Below are 16734 nucleotides of genomic sequence, written 5' to 3' on the forward strand. Positions count from 1 at the left end.
CACTAGACTTCTTGTACTCTATTGCAGGGGGCATTAAGAAATATGGTTTGAGCAAGTTTATTATTTACTATTTGGGGCAAAAGAGTCTATTGTCCACTGGTCATGTACTTAATTTCAACGTTTCAAAGACACATTTTTAACTCACTAACAATGCAGAATCGTCACCATACAGAAAGAGCTCACAATCAACTATACATATAGTATAGTAGAGAAGTAGTAGTAGTTGTAGTAGTAGTAGTAGTGGTCCTAAGGTGTATCCCTGTGGAACACCACATGGGACTACTCCTGGATCTGATAAGGTGCCATTAATATATACTAACTGAATATGAGTACCTATCACAACAAATAGCTTCCAGTTGAATTAAATGTAACGTTTCATGAACAGTATGTTGATGTAGGTCCTTTCTCTCTGCCCTTGCTCAGGAGCCATGGGGGAAAGAGCTCAGGAAGTCACCGCTCCAGCAGCAGAGAGTGCTCTAGCTTGCCCCGGCACGAAGACCCCCACCCCAGCAACGACGGCTTTCTCAACGGCAACATGCCTGCAGCGATCAACCTCAGTCCCACCCTTCATCCCAAGAACTACCAGCCGCAGATCTTCAACCACTCTGCATCGTGCAATGTGGACCTGGCCAGCAGCAACCTGCCTCATCTGCTCAGCCCTGGCGAAGTCAAGAGCAAGGGCGACTTCGACATGAACCTGGGGTCCAAGGTGTCCGACGGCCCCGGAGCCAAGTACCTCAAATCCAACTTCCGCTCACAACAGAACCGCCATTCTTTTGTTGAGGGGAAGACCAACACGCTTCAATCAGGGGAGAAACACAGTCGTCACAGCTACATGGAGTCCCACAGCTCCACGCCCTCCTCCTCCAAGTTCGCCTACCTTAACTTGTCCAAAAGTTATGGCACACTTAGCGATGCCAAGTCAGTGGGGAACTTAAATGATGTGCATCTTTATGCCGATGAGCCTACATCTCGCTATTTTCCCACGAGCTGCCTCGACCTCACAGCCCCGAGCAGCCCAGCAGCCCGCCGAGCAGACAGACTGGGACCCGGCACTGCTGGCAGAGGAAGCATGCGCGCAGAAAGAGAGAGCAACACCCTGGACTCGTCCTGCAGGCGCTCCTCCACCCGCCACAAGGCTTCAGAGGAGGCCAAGTCGGCAGATGCCCTAGACTCTGGGGAAAGTGGTGTCGAAAGGAGCCATGGTCACTCTCTGTCCGCCCCACACGACCCTCTGCCTTACGGTCAGGGATACACCAGCCCTTTCTCCTCCCAGCAGCGGCCGCACCGCCACTCCATGTACGTACGGAGGGACCATCAGAGGACGCACGGGGCGGAGGAGGGGCTGGTGGTGGGGCAGGGCATGCCCACAAGAGCCAGCAGCCTCCAGCTACTGTCTCCGCAGCTGCAGCACCGCACGCTGCCCCGCCACTCTGGGGGCACATCCAGAGAGGAAGACATGAGCAGGGTCAGTCATCAGCCCACATCCAACCTCTCCAACCTTAAGGAAAGCCTAAGCCTACATGATCTAATCCTATCAAATGCCTACACCAGGTTGTGTTGGATAACTCTGCCTCTCAGTCTCAGTTTCTACAACAATGCAGCCAGGATTTATTCTGGTGGCGTCTGAAAATATCATGATCTGTGTTTAGGCTTTTCTGCCAGATCTTGTTAGACAGTTTCCCAGGTTTGTAGGAATGGCAGGATAAACATAACTGCAGCTTCATCCTATGGACATTGCAGGTGTTAAGAGTGTGCTTTCCTTGTTTTGATATACAGTGAATCGTGTTACCTGTATATTTATATATACTGTATATACACATATAGTATATATTGTGTGTGCAGTGTATTTGTATGTGTGCTGCTACAACGCTGAGCTCACTTCATGCTTCATCATGTCTCCATTAACAGAGCGAACAGGCACCCACTGAGGTCACCCACGGCAGACCCCCAATAAGGGACTCCACAAGGGACAACACAGCATCTTTTCACACACAGCGGCAAAAAAGCGAGGTCCGACATTCTGCCTGCACCCACCATTCCCCACCCACATCCAGTCTTCTGAGAGTACGATTGTGGGTGGATACTGCTGTCATGAACTGCTCTCTCTCTCTCTCTCTCTCTCTCTCTCTCTCTCTCTCTCTCTCTCTCTCTCTTTCTTTCTGTCTCTGCGCATCAGATGCCTCTTCATTTTCTGTGTGTGCTTTGCTTCCTTTTAATGTGACTACTTATGATTGCACAGTCAAGCTTGTCATCCAAGCCCATTTCAGTTTGATTCTGAATACATTTATAGCCTCTACAGATGTTGTTTTTTTATTCTAATGACCACTTGTAAATCAATACGCCTCCTCTTTTTTTCTGTTCTGTCAGGTAAATAAAAATATCAGCTCAGATAGAGAGGCATGCAAAGCGGTTGGCCTTTTGTTTTTATGTGACTGGATCTTCTGTTGTGACTCAGGTTGGCTTATACCATGACCAGCAAACAGAAGATGGGGGCTCTTCTAAAGAGAACCGCAACATCTACAGTGAATCCATGCCTAGGAGGGTGGGCAGCTTCTACAGAGGTTGGTTTAGTCAGTCTGGCCGTGTCTGTCTTTCACTACACTGTGGAGACCAAAATGTCAATACAGATTTAAGCATCAGACACAGTGTCTTTTTCAATACTAACACAAAGGGACACCACCATATCAAATTCTACTCAGTGGTTTTGATGAACAGGAGTCGATGCTCTATTATTGTCTATAATTTCAGTTCTTAGCTGCAGATTACTAAAAAACACCACAATCCTCCGCTACACTCACTGTCTTCTTTTATTCATGTGTTTATTTAGTGTTATTTTAATTTAAATATATACTGTGCATTATCTGCCACAGTTTGCTTTGCAATAGTTGGGATAGATTGAAAAAATAGAAACCGAATTTGTTTGTTTTACTTTGAATGAACTTTTTTTGTTGTTTGTTGAACAGTCCCTTCTCCCCGGCCAGACAACTCCTTCCACGATAGCAGGGGTCAGAGCCGGGGCTCTGGCCTGTCCGGAGACGGCAGCAATTTGACGAACCACTCCAAACGTCAGCCGGCATTTGACCCCTGGTAATGATCTCTTCTGACTACAACTACAACAGAACATAGTTTATTTTGTGTAAAAAAGAATATCTCCTTGACAGCAACACAACTTTGTTCATGCTCTGGGAAACAATTTTATGGCGGATTAAATCTCACACTGGTCACAGAAATGGCCAGTCTCATTTGGAGTTGAAACGATGGTGTTACATTTTTAGTTGGTACATCACGCTCATTGGCCTTTTGTTTTATTTTCAGGACTGGCCCAGATACTGTAGTACTGAACCCCTCTGAGCCATCCAAAGAAAAGGAGAAGCAGGGTTTCTTCAGAGCAATAAAGAAGAAAAAGAAAAAATCTCAAATGGTAACTTGTGCGTCAAGTACTTCTGCGGATGTAAGCCACATCTGGATGCACTATTCCATGCATTTGTTCTGCGATGTCAATGCCTTGTTTGTGAAGCTTTCTGTCTACATACTATAGCTCCTTCTCTGCTTTTCAAATGGTTAATGCTTTGACATTATTACAGACATATATAAGCATTTCTCCTTGTTGTCATGTGCATCATGTGCCACCAGTCATGTGCCTCTATATTACAGATGCAAGTCCCTGAGGGAAGGCCTCCTGTCATCAAGAAATGTCTTTTCCCTCTGTTTAGCCCAAAGAATAACATAAAGCATAGTTCCTCTGTGCGAGTCCTCCCTGTAGTGTCCTCTCCCATGGTACATGCTGTTTTACACTCTACTACTCACCTCATAACTCCATCTGACATTGCATGCATTAACAACAATAATCCAGACTGTTTCAGTGATTCAATTTAAGTTTATTTTCAGTGGTTTTCTTTGATCATTTTATGAGTTTATGGTGAAAATGAATTCACTAATAAGGAGTCAAACCAGTCAGATCCATCTGTGTGGGTATAGTATCAGTACAACTCCTATCAGTAATTGAAAATTAGGCAATAAAGTGCCTGTTTTGAATGTTCACATTATTGATATTTGATCATTTCGTAAAAGTGGATCTTTGTCTTGGAATTTTGAATTTAATTAAACACAAGGCTGTTCACAAGTCTTTTTTTCCCCCCCAGTTAAACGAATGGATCTGGCTGGTCGTTTTTGTGTTCAGTCCATGTGATTGTAATGAGCGGCCACTGATTTCAGACACAGCCCTAACAGCATGTCTCTGGTCATGAGCTGAGGATGATTGGGAGCACTCTGGCTTTGGTTAGGCTCATGAGATTTGAGAAGTCTGTGGTGAATCTGGTTACACTCACGTGCAGTGGTGGAATGTAACTAAGTACATTTACTCAAGTATTGTAAGTCAAGTGCGAATTTGAAGTACTTTTACTTGAGTCTTTTCCTTTCATGCCACTTTCTACTTTTCCTTCACTACATTTCAGAGAGAAATATTCTACTTTTTACTCCACTACATTCATCTGACAGCTTTACTTACTTGTTACTTTACATGTTAAGATTAAGAGTACACAAAACACATGTAGTTTATAAAATACAATATTATTTTATTATAAATTAAACTACTCAACAATATACAGGCCTACAAGTCAAGCTGAAATGATTAGACCATTAAACACTTAGTTGATTGACAGAAGTGTTTGGATCGTTTCCGGTTTCTAAAATGTGAGGATTTTTGTGTTTGTGTGAGTACTTTTACTTTTAATATGTAATACATTTTTCCTGATGACACTTTCACTTAAGTAACATTTTCAATGCAGGACTTTTACTTGTAACAAAGTTCTTACTTAGGTAAAGGATATGAATACATCTTCCACAACTGCTCACTTCTTACCAACATCACACATGCGCATTTGATCAACTTCTCTGCTTCTCTCAAAGTGAATTTTAACCAGGCCATGACTTGATTATTATTATGCAGCATAGATCAGGAGGGAGGAGGAACCAAAAGATTTGATAAATATAAAAGCTAGCACATTTTGACTTGTTAAGCTGACTGCCAGTGGCAGTAATGGTTCAGCATGAAACAGGTGTTTAATACTCTTTCTTCCCCTCACATTTCTATTTATATGTGACAGTCTGTTCAGATGCTGACAGGGGGTTAGTGCTGATGACAGAGCACAAATACATGCAATCTGGCCAGAAGGAATCAGGCAGTCAGACTCCGAGTTCGTGGAAAATAGTGTTTGCTGCATAAAGAGTAGATCATTTGAAAATACTAAGGCTTCAGGTATGATGTGGTATGGTATATGTGTAAATATCAACAATCATCCAAAAAACTCAATCATTAACAATAGGAGTCTTCTCTTCTCTTCCTCTGATCAGTGAATGCCTAGGGTTTCTGGCACCAGATGCATGTTTATTTTTATTTTTTTTATGACTTCACTACACTTGAGACCAAACAAGGCCTATTACCAAAAATAACTTCAGACTTATGTCCATGGTATATTAACACATGTAAAGGATAACATGACACACACAAATATGTTTTTCTTTGCTCATTTTTAAGGTTTTAATAGCACATTCTGTGTGTATCTTGTTGTCCTTTACATTGTGTGGACCCACCATGGTCAAATTGTTAGTTTAGCCGGATTAAATGATATTTACACCCAATGTGTCAAAGGTTCCAAGTGAAGGGGTGGATACAGTCATCCAGAAGTCCTCCAGGTCCTCCGGTCACCAGAGCAGCCGCCACAGGACCCGCGACAAGAGCAGAGACCGGGACCAAGACCGAGACAGGGATAAGGACTGGCCGCCTGAGAAACTCTCTGATTCACACTCTCCGGTAAGTCTCAAAGAAAAAAAGAAGCGTTTTCTGTTTTTGAAATGTTTTTTAGTTTTTAGTTTTAAATATGCCAGTCATGTGAAATGTTCCATGTCCCTTTTCAGAGTCAGCCACTGAAGTCTCTGCGCAAACTCCTGCACCTTTCATCCTCATCCTCCAACCAGACTGCACAGTCTGATATGCGCTACCAGCCGCTGCCTAACCCAGCCTCTGCTCAAGGTGGTTTCACAGAAAGCCGTGGTCACTCAGGGGTCAGTACGCCCCAGCTGAAGAGCCGACAGACAGCCTACCCGCTGCCCGGACAGCTGGAATCTGGCTGGCACACATCAGCCCTGGCTCGCCCGGATGGAAACCCCTACCCGGAGCAAATGAGCATCAAGGGAGGCCAGAATGGCCACGGCTTCGGACGCCCCTCCAGGTCTCGTATGCCAAACCTCAACGACCTGAAAGAGACGGCTCTGTGATCTCCCATCACCCTACAGCGCTCAGATCCACATCAGACTCCTCCGTTTCCCCTCTGTTGCTCCTACACGTCCCTTGCATAACAATTCACCTGCTGACTGCACACACACACACACACACACACACACACACACACACACACACACACACACACACACACACACACACACACACACACAAAAAAGATACCAAACCTTCAGTTTGAAACACAGCTTGTCTCCATTTTTTTTAAAGCTTCCATGTTTGATAGACTTTATATTATTACTTCTGTAATTCTGATTATAATTTGTATTATAAAGTAAATATATTACAAATAAAAAAAAAATATATATATATATATATAAATGGATAGATGAAGTGTAGATTTTAAGTGTAAGTATTTTTGTTTCTATTCAATATAGAAATATAGTACATTTTATTGCATAGTATTTCCTTAAGACTATTTAAGGCATTCTAAACAAATAAAGTTTTATCAGTTGTTACAATGGAGATTGGTAATGTCAGTAACTTTACAGTGTGTTCATCTCACCCAGGATTGTAACTCTTCTTCCAAGCCGTCTTGCTTTTGAATGTGTCTGTCATACTGGTTACAGATGCTCAAATGTGCAACTGCAAGTCAAAGCAGTCTTGACATTGAAAATATAGCTGCAATGCAATTTTTCTGAGTTGGCACTGACAATCTTTAAAGCTTAGATCTATTTGTTCTTTTATTAGGATATTTAGGTTTTTATGTCTTTTGTAAAGCAGCCATTTTAGTGGTATTTATGGTGCCATAAACTGACAAAAACCCTAACCTACATCGCCCTCTGTAGGAGATAATGAAGCACTGCATCTACTGTTTTCTGACCATGAACTAACATTTAATCATGTTAGTTCATTCATCATTTTCATATATCTTTTGAACAATATGTTATATTATAAAAACTATGGTTGCACCTAAATCATTACAAATAGAACACATAATAACTGTTCCTTGTACAGACTATACTGACGATCCTTTTGGTAGTAATGTAATCTAAAATTATTTACTGAAATGTTTATTTATGTAAAAGTGTTGAAGCACCCTTATGGATGAATTATACAGTAGTTCAAATATTGATACTTTGCCCTGCAAACTTCAAGGATCCAGTTAATGACAAAGGATGAAGTTGATACTGAAGGATGTGATTCACTCTGATAACTTCCCTCACTACCAGGATTCAAGGAAGTCCGTTTGTTGCCCATTTCTTACTTAAAGATTTTACATAAGCAACGTCCAAGTGGTTCTACTTGTTTGTTTCTATCTGTTAAATACATGTATAAATACATCCAAAATATTATATAAAGTTTAACTGCTGTGAAAAAGTGATTTATACAACATTTTTGCAAGTTTTATTCCCCTAATCATTGTTAGAAAGTAATTTTTACAGCAGCTAGAGGAACATAAAAGCCATTCTGGGTGTACAAGCGCAGTGGTTCCCAACGCCCCCACTCCTGTCAGACCAACTCAAATATACCATTAACACCACCCGTCCATCATGTTCCAAATGTGTTCCTGTATATTATTACTTTTTTCACATTTTAATTGGCAATGTTAACAGTACTGCTTCTACCTGGAGTGGCAGAAGCTGGGCGTTTCAACCAGTTATCTATTTCTTTAGTTAAGCTAACTATTTCAACTGTTCACTTTAGCTTTGCTAACTATTTTAACTGTTTATTCATTACTTTAGCTAACTATTTCAACTGTTTATCCATTACTTTTAGCTAACTATTTCAAACATCTATTACTAACTTACTAACTACAAGCTAACTGAACTGTTTATTCATTACTTCTGGCTAACTGTTTCAACTGTTTATTCAATCATCAACTGTTCATTCACTGCTATTTCAATCATTTTGCCACTACTTTTAGCCATGCTTTTAGCTAACTAGTTTAACTGTATCCATTTTTTTTATTTTGCTTTTTCACTTTACTTTTGTGCTAGCTAACTATTAACGTTACAACAGTTTGTTTTAGCTTACTAATTCAACCATCCATTACTTTTAGCAAGATAATTCAACCATTTATCTATTCCATGTAGCAATTTCAACTATTTTAACTGTTTATCCATATTTTTTTTTTAGCTTTTTCACAATTTGTTCATTACTTTTGCTCTAGCGAACTGTTTATCGATTAAGTTGAGCTAACTATTTGAACCATCTATCCATTGCTTTGAGTTAACTGTTTAGACTTTTCTGCTCGCTTGCTAACTTTTCACACACTCTCAATCACACCACCTAACCAATGATCAGGTCAAATTATTTCAGCTACTCTGAAGTCTTTCCATGTAACCCCTTACAATTGCAGAAGTACCCCCTGGGCTACATGTACCCCTGGCTGGGAATCACTGTAGTGTATTTTTATCTCCTTGCAAATATTGAGCCACTTTGGACCAGCTTATAAAAAATCTTAATACAGAACCACAGTGGGGGCAGATGCTCTGTACTGTAACATTGTTTTCTGTCTGGGATAAAGTGCCATGAAAGTAGCTTTGCAGAAATAAATCCTAAGCTTTTAAATGATGCACTTTGAAGAGACTGTATGGCTCAGCAATATTGCCCTGACTCTGTAAATTCTTCCTCACTTAATCATGTGCACAGTGTGTGAAGACTGAAACACAGAGCCTGAGGCTTACACATTAACACTCTGTCCAAACATGACCGTATCGTATTGTGTGTTGTGCATCTGTAAGGACCGTGCACACTCTGTACTTGACACAATACATTTCTCTCTTTGGATTACTGTTTTGCTGAAGAAGCACTGTGTATTATATTAATACTGATGTGTGACTACTTGTTTGGTAATATTTATAACAGGAGATGTTCATCAACTGTTTAAATGAAATCAAGTATTGCATTTGTGATTTTATTACAGACACAAATTAGTAGCATAGTCAGTGTTAATCTGCTTTTTTTAACAGAGCATTTACTGTACATGAGAGCATAAACCCACAAATGAATGCTTAAACATTTTAGAATATACATGTTTACATATGTAACAGTAAATCTCAAATAAAACAACCTAATTTGATTTGAATCTTTACCTGTAGAATATTCTTTGTAAGTGTGTGAAAGAGTGAGAAAGTTCATGAATAAGTAAACAAATCTTCTTCTTTTTTTAACTCCTGTAGCTTTATTGAAGAACAGGCCTTTAAATTGCATTTTAAACTGAAATCCCCTGTATGTGTCCAATGTCCTATTTACATATTAAAACAATTAATTCATACAGACTTTAAGACAGATAAATAGTGCATCAAACATGTCCACCTTCCCAAACTTAGTTTGCTTTGAGCCTCATTAAAGAGAGGAAGGTTGTAACAAAGTAACATGATGGATCTTTTTCATGCTGGACCGATGTCACCCTTTTGGCAAGCGGCAGGTTGGCAGGGGAAGGATGGACAGTGATTAAAAAGCAGGCTGAGCACACTTTAGGAACACTTGTTCATGCACATCAGCAGCTCCATCCTTATGGCGATGCGGGTGTGCCAGCCCAGCGGCAGCAGGCGGATGTAGCGAGCTACGATGGGGGGGCGCAGCAGGTTCTGTACCATGGAGGTGCGGTCAGAGTTCCCATAGAAGACCTGAAAAGTAGAAAGCAGACTGCATGTAAAGATTCACTAGATCACTTAATCATCATGTCTTCACTTCATTCTTCTTTTGGATCAATTTACTCAGTGACAAGATGGTTAGACCAAGATAGGACTAGATAGGAAACCCATTTTTGCACCATTCAAGAGCAGAAATAAATTTCCTATCTAGTTTATATTTATATATTAAAACATGTGGATCCCATTTGATGTTCTTAGGCTTATAAGATTGATTGGATCTCAAACTGTTATTTATTCAGTATGTCTTTCCATCAATTAGATATTCTGTGCTCATGACTTTCATTTGTAAAATTACTGAGGACAAAGCCAAGCAGAAGTGAAAACAAAAGTCCAGGTTATGGCTGAAACAAACTCTAATTTTCATTATTAATTATGTTCTTGATTAATCAATTATTAGATTGATCTATATAATGTCAGAAAATAGTTAAAAAAAAAAAAAAAGTCCTATTACAATTTCCTTAAAATGTAATTGTTTTCAACCAAGAGCCCAAACTCCAAAGCTAACAGAAAAGCAGCAAACACTGGAGAATCTGGAACCAAAGAAAGTGCTCCAAAGAAATGACCATTAGTCTGTCAACAGTTAATCGACCAACCATTTCAGCTGACAGGGGGAAATATAACGGAGTCTGTTTGGTGAAGGTATGGTTAATTTAAATCAACAGCCTTCAAGTGGTCTTAGTGTAAAACTTATTTTAATTTTTATTTGTCACATTAACTCTCCCTGATGCTGAAATGCAGCAAAACTGTTAGCTTAGTGTGTGGTGAGTTGGGACATTGATCTCCTGGACAAAGCAGGTATTGTTAGGTTGTCCATTGCTGTATTCAGTGACAGAATGTAACTAAGTACATTTACTCAAGTATTGTAATTAAGTACAAATTTCAGGTACTTGTACTTTACTTGAGTCTTTTCTTGTCATGCCACTTTCTACTTCTACACCGCTACATTTCAGAGAGAAATATTGTACTTTTTACTCCACTACATTCATCTGACAGCTTTAGTTACTAGTTACTTTACAAATTGAAATTTATGCACGTGTGTGCACATGTAGTTTATAAAATATGATCGTTTTATTATAAATTAAACTACCCAACAAGATATAGACCTACTGTACATGTACAGCTGAAATGATTAGACCATTAAACCCTTAGTGGTAGTTTCTAAAATGTGAGGATTTTTCTGCATTGAGTACTTTTACTTAAGTAAAGGATCTGAATACTTCGTCCACCACTGGCTGTATTCCCTTAAAGTGGCTTGGTCAGGTAGTCACCCAGTAAGAGCGCAGGTTCGAATCCGACCTGCTGCATGTCATCCCCCATCCCCCATCTCTCATCTCTCTCCCCCTTTCCTGTCTATCCACTGTCTATCTAATAAAGGGAAAAAGCCTCAAAAATTAATCTTTAAAAAAACAATCCGTGTGTGTGTGTGTGTGTGTGTGTGTGTGTGTGTGTGTGTGTGTGCTGCCACAGAAACAAGTCTGTTTAGTGTCTAAGACTTTCAGAGAATTTGTCATTTGATAGACTGTCATTCTCACATATATGGTCCTATTTACTGTAACTGCTGTTGACAAAGACAAGTCATACTGTATTAATAAAGTCTGACAAGATTCCCAAACCTATTTACGTCATTTGTTGCATAAAGAGATTTAAAAAACACACTGTCCATAGCCCTACACTGACTACTATTTGGTGTGCTTACCCTGTTGTTTCCTGTCTGGTCTTTGTAATAGATCCAGTTGAGAGTTTCCACAGTGCGATACTGGATGCTGTATTTAGTAATCCACTCATCAGCATCGCAGCGGCCCTGGGTGAGGATGCCAGACACCACACCCACCTCCATCAGGTCAATCTGGATCCACTGATGTGGGTCGTTAAACTTGGAGAGCCATGCACACCTAACAAACATCAACATACAGAACATACTTGTATGTAGTATATAGATAGATAGATATATAGATAGATAGATAGATAGATAGATAGATAGATAGATACTTTATTGATCATCAAGGGGAAATTCAAGGTCCCAGTAGCTTAAAGACATCACACACAACATACACATACATCATAAACAGGATGATAAAATGACAAATCCACATGAATAATATGGACAATAAAAGAAAAGATACTAAATAAAAAATCCAAATGAATGTACCAAGGGATGTATAAGCATGAGAGGCGTGCAGTGACAGGGCAGGTAAGGTGCTCTATGAGAGGGGGTGTCATGGTGTTGTGCAAATAAGTCCAATAGTCCAAGGATAAAGTCTAGAGACCAGCATTAAATATGGACGATATAAGAGAAGAATGTAGACATAGGAATATAAAAACTATAGCAGTGCAAGGATAACGTTTAAAAAAAGACAGCATTAAATATGGACATTATAAGGGAATAAAGTAGTCAGTAGGATAGACACACATCAACAGTCAATGTTAGAGGTTTGAAGTAATATTGTTACAGCCATTGTTCAAGTATTATTATGCACAATAACGAGCAATAAGAAGAACAAGGTTGTCGTGACATACCCAAAGCCTTGGTTGTTGAGGCGAGCATTGCTGGGCATCCAGGAGGAGTACCATCCCGTGTACTGGTCCTGATTGGAGCAGCTGATCTGCTCTGATGTCACAGATCCAGATTCAAAGCCCAGAGCTCGGTGGTAAGGGCATTCTGTGGAGGGCAGACGCACGCTTTACTGTGGCATCAAAAGGGTTTCATTTGTAGGATTCTTAATAAATTAAATAAATCTAAGACTTTTAACTGATAATATTAACCCTTATGCTGTCTTCCTATCAACCATGCAACTTGTTGTCCACCCAGGTCAAAAATGAACACTTTTTGGGCATTTTTTGGTGCTTTTTCCTGTGCTTTTTTTTCACCAGTTTTGTTTTTAAACCAATCATTTATATGAAATTATATCGAACTTTTAAGTTAACAAGCAGAAATTATAAATTATTTTGACTAATAGTTAACATCAGAGGAACGTATGTTGAAGTTTAGTCAGGATACTCTTTAAAAACTATTTCAATTGTTTTTTTCAAATGCTACAAAATTGTATAAAACACCCAAAATTCAATAAAAGTTGTGAATGTATCATTCATTTTACTTGTGAAGCATGTTGTATGGAACCATCTATCCATTTTTGGGAAATTAGGTTGAAAACAAAAACAAATTTCACACAGAAATTTGGAAACGGGTCAAATTTGACCCGAGGACAACAGGAGGGTTAAACTTGCCTCATTCATTTATTCATTCAACCTTTATGTATACTCGAAAGATCATCGAGGGGCAGCCCTCATTTACAATGACATCGAGTCGCAAAGACAAAGAAAACAACACAGAAAAGGAAGCAACGCCATCATGAGAGCATAGAAAGGCACCAAAACTTTTCAAAATGAAAAAAAACTATTTGACAAACAGATCGGGACAACCAGGATGCAAAAGAAATACAACTATGTAAAGCAATTACAAGTAGAAGCCTGCATGTCCAAAATCAGCCTCAAAAAACACAACCGGGTCTAATATACAGTTTAATGTCCAAGTAACATTTGAATGGTATCATGATTTTATTCTCTAATAAAGTATTCTGAGCAGCCTTCCTGTTTGTGGTGATGTAGTTTACACTAAGCTCTGATATGGCGAAGGGTTGTGTGATAAGGTGGAAGAAGATGATCGGAAAGTCATCTGACGCGTGCCGCTTTGCCCGGTATCATGCTGTTAGGTGAAGGGAACGACCTATTTTGGGCTCCCTAATCTGCTCATCACATTCCCGCACAGGTAATGAGATTATCTCACAGCATTTGCTATTCCAGGCCTCTTCCTCACAGTTGTTCATTTCTTAAACACAAACTGTTACCATCTCTGTTACAGATCCAAGCCCTTTACGTAAGAACATGGTTGAAAGGGGTCAAGATCAGAGTATATGGTGATTGTGCGCCCCTGCAGAGATGCAGAGACTGAGCCAAGATTAGATTGAGTGCATGTAAAGACACACAGACAGCTACCATCAGCTGTGCGATCCATCACACCAGCTCTGTGTGCCCAAGACACCTAAAAAATCCACAGGATAGAATGCTGCCCACCATCAACCTTCACATGTATGATGTTCCCTACTGTGTCATTGTCCTTCACACATGTCCTTCATGTCCTGCACACATCTGTACATGTTGTTCATACATTGTTCATATTACATAGCCATATTTATTCTGCTGTTATAAGGTAACTGCTAATACACTGCACATATTTATATTTAATTTATATTATTCTAAAACACCTTCTGTTAAAACCAACTGTACACTACCGTCTACACTGCACTATATTCCTTGTCTGTCTATACTTGTATATCACATTGCACTTTTCTGCTCTTTTTGCAAACTACATTCCGTTGTCTTTATACTTGTACTCTGCACAATGAAAATAAAGTTGAATTTAATCTAATCTAATAATGTGCATCCCGGTTTGAACAGACAGCATCACATCACTCCACTCCAAGCTTCACATAACTGGCTCGCTGTCCGTTTTAGAATTTATTTTAAGATTTTACTGATCACTTATAAAGTGTGTCAGGGTCTAGCCCCCGACTACATCACAGAAATGCTGACCCCATACGAGCCTGTTCACAGCCTTAGATCATGAGCAGGGCCCTTCTAACCGTTCCAGAGTCGAGCACCTTGTCCACTTGGACACCTCGGCTTTGGAACAAGCTGCCCTTGGAGCAATAAGAAGGCTTGCTGAATCAGTTACTTCTTTTAAATCCCTTCTTAAAACCCATTTTTTTAGACTCGCTTTCATGTGATTTTGTCTTTTTATCGTCTTTTTACCCTATCATCTGTTAATTTCATTTTGCTTATTCATTTGTCGTTTTTACTGTCCTTTGAAAGTGTCCCATCTTCTATTTTCACTATTACAATGATGTGTATATTGAGCTGTATGTGTTTCTGTCAAAGCACTTTGTAAACTATTGTTTTTAAAGATGCTATACAAATAAACTTTATTATATATTATATTATATATGTTTTTGCACATTCTGCACTCAAGCCATTCAGCCTCCTTTTTCTTATGTTAAACGGCTATTAGTATATATTTGTTTCTGTATTTATTGTTTATTTCATATTAATGTTTAATATGTTTGTTTGTTATGTATGCACCTTTCACCAAGGCAAATTCCTCATAAGCGTAACTTACTGTGGCAATAAACTCTTTTCTGATATTATTATATAACGTAGTATATTAACGTACTGGCCTGGTTTCTAACAGCATTCCACATCCTCGTGAGGGTTAGTGAGGGGGACTACAAGTCAACACAGGTGGTGTCACCCGGGTGGAGTCCTCACCTGGCATGCAGTTCAGTGAGGGAGCCTGAGGTGGCGGTGGCAGCAGTGAGGTCGGCAGGACAGTTGGGATGACAGTGGTGGCACGTGTGGGTGAATCAGCAGACTCACAGTCACAGGTGCAGGCTTTTGTGTTTGATGTCCATGTCTCGATCACCTGCTGGTCCTCCTCCTGCAGCTCCTCCTCCGGGACAGCCTCCTCCTCCTCCGGGACCGCCTCGTCCTCCTGAAGGAGACACGTGGACGAGTTAAACGAGAGGTTCAAGTCCCACTCCAAACTTCTTTCAGGTGGTTTATTATTAGACTCTTACCTCCTGTGAGTGGACAGCGATCAGGGCTGTGCCACGTCAATAGATGCGTGAAACGGAGAAGCAGAGTAAATAACTAACTCAAACTTAAATTAATACTTATTAACACAAAGGAACTTTTTGTAGGTACATTCACGTGACTAGCATGACGATGAAAATTACAAATATCTCTAATTAGTCTCCATGATTTGTGTATATGTGACCAGACAAAACCTGAGAAAAAACAATATAGAAGAAAAAAAATAACTTTTCCCAATCACAAACGATTAATCGCTCATTGGCCACTATGAACATGGTTACAAAAATACACTACAACCAAGGCAGACATTGAGTATATGCCTGTTTTTTTTAGGGCAGACAGAGTGCATTATGATTTAATAATATTCCTCATGCAAGCGCACAGTGACTTACCCTGAGATAGAAGCAGGAGGAACAGCACAGCAGCACATCGAGCAGTGACCTCCATCTTCCTCTTCAGCTGTGCTGGAATGCGATGAGTGTGTGATAGCCAACGGTATAGTAGATAGGATTACTGTAATCCACAGGCCTCTAATGGCCTTATCTAATACTTTTTATTGGCCCTTAGACACCTCCCTTAGGCTTGTCTATTGTACTGCACCTGTGGCGAATACCTTAATTAATCATTCTTTATGGCAGTGGTGTCTTTCAGGACAATGCCATCACCTGTCATTATAACCTGCTCATGTGTTTGAATACACAGATGACATGTTAGACATGGTCCAGGCAAAAACTCAATTCACAACTATCCCAGATGAGCCCAGGTTAAAATGTCAAAACATCATGCAAGGGATGTCCTAGTGTCCTATGTTTCCTTTCTGTACCTCACCTGTCACCATCTGACAAAATGGCAAAATGCCCACCTCCCCCCCGAATAAACTTGAAAGAATATCACGCAATACTGTGTCCACCACTGCAACAGGTGCAACTTTTTGGGGTACATTTTGGGAAACAGCCTTGTTCAAACATACTGTTTATGCCAAACAGTAGGCCTATGTTTGAACAAGTCTGTTAAAAGCCATTAAGTCCTACACTTACCACTTCTAGCTACATTTCCCTCCTGGTTATTACGCCTCTATTAAAACACTCAGCTGATGCTTCTGATGATTGCGTTTTAATGTGCGGAACCATCCGGTTCCTTGAGGTTTGATTGATGTATTCACATCAGCCAATCACATCAGTGATA

The 16734-nt window shown here is 40.0% G+C and overlaps 2 protein-coding genes across 11 annotated transcripts in view; one reads left to right on the forward strand and one right to left on the reverse strand.

The window, feature by feature from the left end:
- LOC120565298 (cyclin-dependent kinase-like 5) overlaps positions 1 to 9332 on the forward strand; it is a 46366-nt gene extending 37034 nt beyond the window's left edge. For 3 of the 10 annotated variants that reach the window (XM_039810964.1, XM_039810962.1, XM_039810963.1), the window contains exons 12-19: positions 424 to 1507; positions 1912 to 2013; positions 2459 to 2564; positions 2967 to 3090; positions 3319 to 3454; positions 3658 to 3780; positions 5654 to 5815; positions 5920 to 9332. In XM_039810964.1, coding sequence (XP_039666898.1) covers positions 424 to 1507; positions 1912 to 2013; positions 2459 to 2564; positions 2967 to 3090; positions 3319 to 3454; positions 3658 to 3780; positions 5654 to 5815; positions 5920 to 6279 — 2197 coding nt within the window. In that variant the 3' untranslated portion in view covers positions 6280 to 9332. Of the gene's footprint in view, positions 1 to 423; positions 1508 to 1911; positions 2076 to 2458; positions 2565 to 2966; positions 3091 to 3318; positions 3455 to 3657; positions 3781 to 5653; positions 5816 to 5919 lie in introns of those variants that run through there. The other 7 variants (XM_039810966.1, XM_039810965.1, XM_039810967.1 and 4 more) reach the window with 7 other exon arrangements.
- Positions 9333 to 9405: 73 nt separating this feature from the next.
- Positions 9406 to 16073, reverse strand: LOC120565300 (retinoschisin-like). The gene is made up of 6 exons (XM_039810973.1): positions 15942 to 16073; positions 15534 to 15559; positions 15226 to 15448; positions 12421 to 12562; positions 11600 to 11795; positions 9406 to 9876 (listed from the first exon to the last, which is right to left on the reverse strand). Exons 1-6 carry the CDS (start codon positions 15994 to 15996, stop codon positions 9724 to 9726), a joined length of 795 nt encoding a protein of 264 aa, XP_039666907.1. The 5' UTR covers positions 15997 to 16073; the 3' UTR covers positions 9406 to 9723.
- Between the last annotated feature and the right edge of the window lie 661 nt (positions 16074 to 16734).

The sequence above is a fragment of the Perca fluviatilis genome, chromosome 9 (assembly GCF_010015445.1).
Source record: "Perca fluviatilis chromosome 9, GENO_Pfluv_1.0, whole genome shotgun sequence".
Lineage (NCBI taxonomy): Eukaryota > Metazoa > Chordata > Actinopteri > Perciformes > Percidae > Perca > Perca fluviatilis.

What these genes read in the sequence shown, in the direction of transcription:
- LOC120565300 (XM_039810973.1), bottom strand. Translation starts at nt 15,996, where the DNA reads ATGGAGGTCACTGCTCGATGTGCTGCTGTGCTGTTCCTCCTGCTTCTA. An exon ending in TCGCTGTCCACTCACAGGAG is followed by an intron (nt 15,449 to 15,533) that starts GTAAGAGTCTAA and finishes TGTCTCCTTCAG; the next exon opens with GAGGACGAGGCGGTCCCGGA. An exon ending in ACCAGACAGGAAACAACAGG is followed by an intron (nt 9,877 to 11,599) that starts GTAAGCACACCA and finishes TCTACTTTTCAG; the next exon opens with GTCTTCTATGGGAACTCTGA.